The sequence below is a fragment of the Propithecus coquereli genome, unplaced genomic scaffold (assembly GCF_000956105.1).
Source record: "Propithecus coquereli isolate 6110/MARCELLA unplaced genomic scaffold, Pcoq_1.0 Scaffold316, whole genome shotgun sequence".
Classification (NCBI taxonomy): domain Eukaryota; kingdom Metazoa; phylum Chordata; class Mammalia; order Primates; family Indriidae; genus Propithecus; species Propithecus coquereli.
The window spans coordinates 568,989-572,690 of record NW_012148797.1 but is presented as its reverse complement, the minus strand read 5'-3'; the positions used below and the strand labels follow the sequence as shown (position 1 = coordinate 572,690).

General features: G+C 48.1%; 1 protein-coding gene across 1 annotated transcript in view; it reads left to right on the top strand.

Moving 5' to 3' along the window:
- Positions 1-1,379: 1,379 nt before the first annotated feature.
- GNPTAB (N-acetylglucosamine-1-phosphate transferase, alpha and beta subunits) overlaps positions 1,380-3,702 on the top strand; it is a 74,855-nt gene continuing 72,532 nt past the window's right edge. The window contains exon 1 of the mRNA XM_012650273.1: positions 1,380-1,610. Coding sequence (XP_012505727.1) covers positions 1,494-1,610 — 117 coding nt within the window. The 5' untranslated portion in view covers positions 1,380-1,493. The remainder of the gene's footprint in view (positions 1,611-3,702) is intronic.

The window sequence follows — 3,702 nt, the reverse complement described above, 5'->3', positions numbered from 1 at the left end:
CTCAATTCTGTCATTTACTAGTTGTGTGATGTTAGCTGTTTAACTTCTTTGTACCTCAGTTTACTGATCTATAGAATGGGGATAATAATGGTATCTACATCATAAGGTTGATGTGAGGATTAGATGAGCTGCGCATGTGATAGATGCTAAGTAAATGTTGGCCAGCATCTGGAGAGTCCTGTTGAGTGGTGGAGGGTTTTATATCTGTTACCATGCTTGAAAAGACCTCAGAACTGTATATGTCTTATGCAACTGCTATAATCTTTGTCATATACATATAGCATATATCAGCTTTTCCTAAAGAAGGATGAAAAGAATTGACTGAAAAATGTAAAAACCTTGCCTTGGATTGAAGTAAAGTGAACCCCTTTTGCAACTCTGTTAATTCCATCAGACCATCAAGTTGAAAGTGCACATTTTGAGTATTTCCTGAAGCTGGCGCTGAAGATAATTCTAAAAATGGTTTCAATGACGGCAACATTAGAAGAGTGTATTGTTTCCCAGGGTGACTAGGAAAAAAAACATATTCACTAGGGTGTGTTGGGATTAATAAAAGATTTCTCCTAAATCAGAGGCGCCAAGGGTAGGACCTCCTGGAACTAACCTGGTGCCAGAGTAGGATTAACTGGCCACGCCTGCGTTTGTTCCCCTTCAGTACATCTCATGATTTCTTTCGCAACAACTTTTTTGATTGGTGGTTTACATGTTTATCACCCTACTAGACTGTGGGAACAGTGGCCAGGTCCGGTTCATTTTCGAATGCTGACACTAAGCACTATGCCAGGCACCAGGCACTATAGACATTTAATGAATGAAATGAATGAATGAAATTTGATTTTGGCAGATTTACCCCTAAAGTCTCCTCTTTAAAACAATGTTTGGAGGGGTGGGAAAGGAGCCTCATACAGCATCTCCTCTTAGCGCTGTGAAAAACCATGATTTCCCGATTGTTGTAAATGCACAAAGGTTTTATGCCTACGTACAAAAAATATTCACAGCCTTATAGCATGGTCAGTGGCACAGCCTAGAGCCCTAGACTGAGGGCCGGGCGCTCCCTCGCTTGCCTGCCCAATCCGGTGCAAGGATCCCAGCCCCGCCCAGCCCCACCCAGCCCCACGCACAGGGCCCGCCGCGCACGCGCAGATGGGGAGGGCGCGCGCCTGCCCTCTGCCCCTCCGCCCTCAAGGTGGCGCTGGCAACCCTGCCGGCGCCGCAGCCGCCTCTCGCCGGGTCAGACCCTGGCGGCGCCGGCCGCTTCGCGGGCCGCGGGTCCGCCTCCACCGCGCCGAGGGCGTGGGCTCCCGGCTCCCGGAAGCGGCGGCCGCGGCGCGGAGCCGGGCGGGCGTCGGTCCCCGGAGCTGCAATGCTCGGCGCCCGGAGGCTGTGACCTGAGTGCGGCGGCCCGGCCGGGGCCCCTGCATGGCGGCTCGTTGAGGCAGCGGTGGCGGCTTTGGCTCCTCGGGGCGTGGCGTGGCGTGGCGGCGGCCGGGGTGATGCTGCTCAAGCTCTTACAGAGACAGACCTATACCTGCCTGTCCCACAGGTATGGGCTCTACGTCTGTTTTGTGGGCGTCGTTGTCACCATCGTCTCAGCCTTCCAGTTCGGAGAGGTGAGTAAGCGGCACCGGAGCCCGGGCCGGACGCCTGAACCCGCACGACCCGCGCGGCGCCCTAGCCCCTGCCCTCGCCGTGCCCCGAGCCTGGCTCGCTTCTCTCTTGCCTCCCCATCCACCCTGCATCCCCGGGAGCCAGTCCCAGAGCTGCCCTTTGCCCCAAGGCGCCGGGCACTCGAATCTCCTCCCCGCTCCCGTTTCAGCATCTGGAGTCGAGATCTCGTCTTCCTGACGGTTTAGGGGGATAGACGCGCGTTCCGCCGAGCCCCCTGCCTTCAGGGTCCCCAAGTCACTGGCTTTCTCCCTCAGGCCTTGTCTTCTCTAATGAACCTGCTTTCCAGGACCTGGAGCTTTTTTTCCTATTTTTCCATAGCACACCTGAATCCCCTTTCCCTGCCCCTCTTACAGTTTCTCTCTGGTATCACCTTTCTAATCTTGTCATTTTTGACTAAGGCACCTTATCTTCTTAATCCTTTTCCCCCCCGGATCTCAAAACTTTTGTGCAAAGTAGTGTGGTGTGTTTTTTTGTTTGTTTGTTTGTTGGTTTTTAAAAAATTTTTTTTGCGAGTGAATTTTCACTGCGGAGAGCGTACTGAACCAGATTTCAAGGGAATTAGTGTGAAAGGGAATTTTCTTTTGCATTTTTACTCTGCTGTTATGGACAGCTGTACATCAGTTAGCCCGTGGAGACTCTGCTACAGTTGTGCGTTCACCGATGTAAAAGACCTTTTGGCAGCTCCAAACTCTTCTCCCTGTCCCGAGATCAGCTGGGACCAGGCCCCCTGTCATGTGACCAAGGACTGGGCAACTGTCTTGGACTCCAGCACCAGACCGTTTGGGAGCCAGCACCAGCCCTTGGGTCATGGGATATGCTAATACTTCAGACTTGATCACATAAGCCAGGCCTTTCTTGATCTGCTCTTGGTTAATGTGCAATGAAATAGTTGATTAGACTAAGCTCTTGAGAGGGTCGGGCAACAGATTTGGGAGGTAGAAACACCCTGGTTCGATGGATTTTTGTGTCCCTCTGGTTATATACTTCAAACATTTTCTGGAATTAAATAACCTTTTGGTTTAGTTTGATAGTTATTTCATTATTGATAGTCTAATCAGTATTCTTTATCATAAACAAGTGTACAGAGACTATGAGCAAACTATGAGCAGGTCAGAACTGGAAGAGTACATGTATGTGATTTTTGAGAACACTGCTTTTAGCAGCTGGGGGAAAAGCTGTATTTTCAAATGGTTTGAAATCTGTCTACTAGTTTTTTCTTTCTTTTTTTCAGGGGGTGTGCAAAAGATTTTAAAATTAACAGAATGGTTTTTAGAAATGCTACAATATACGTTTGCTTGAAGTCTATACCCATGTTGGATTGTAGGCTCCATAAGAGAATGAGCTGCCTGTTTAAATACTGTAACTCTGGCCTGAGCACAGTGCCAGGTACTGCCACAGCGTGCAATTTAAGTGTTTGTTTAATGAGTGACTGAATTATATGGCATGATTTCCAAGTGTATACTTTTAATAGTTCTTGATTCTAGAGGCTGGAAAAAAATGTCTCACAGGTAAGGTGAGAAAGCTCCAGACTTATAACTGTGGAGTACATACTTATATCATTCCTGGATCTCAAAACTACCTGCTGTTCTATCTTTGTTTTATGTGTTGCAACTTAATGTATCTGTGCATAGGTAAGCCTTATTGTTTTTGTATGATTTTTTTGATCCTGATTAATTTCAAGTTAGCTGTATTAACTCTGATGCATCGTGAAGATGACTTAAAGGCATCAGTTAAGAGTTTTTCATTTTGTAACAGAGGGAATGGCCTGAAAAACCTGGAAAAAATATTTTCTGTACTTTAAAACATCCTGCACTGCTTTTCGAGAACTAAAGCCTACATTCCTACCTCAGGCCAGTGGTTGGGAGGGGCAGGTTAAGTCTTTTGTCATTTGTGCAACAGGAGCTGGCCTGGCCCTGGTAAAGGTAAAGGGAGGGCCTGGGCTGAGGTCAGAGATTGCCTTCAGCAAAGATGGGATGATCACAGTCATCAACTGTAGTTACACAGTAATTGCCTGGAGCTGAGAACCCATCCTTT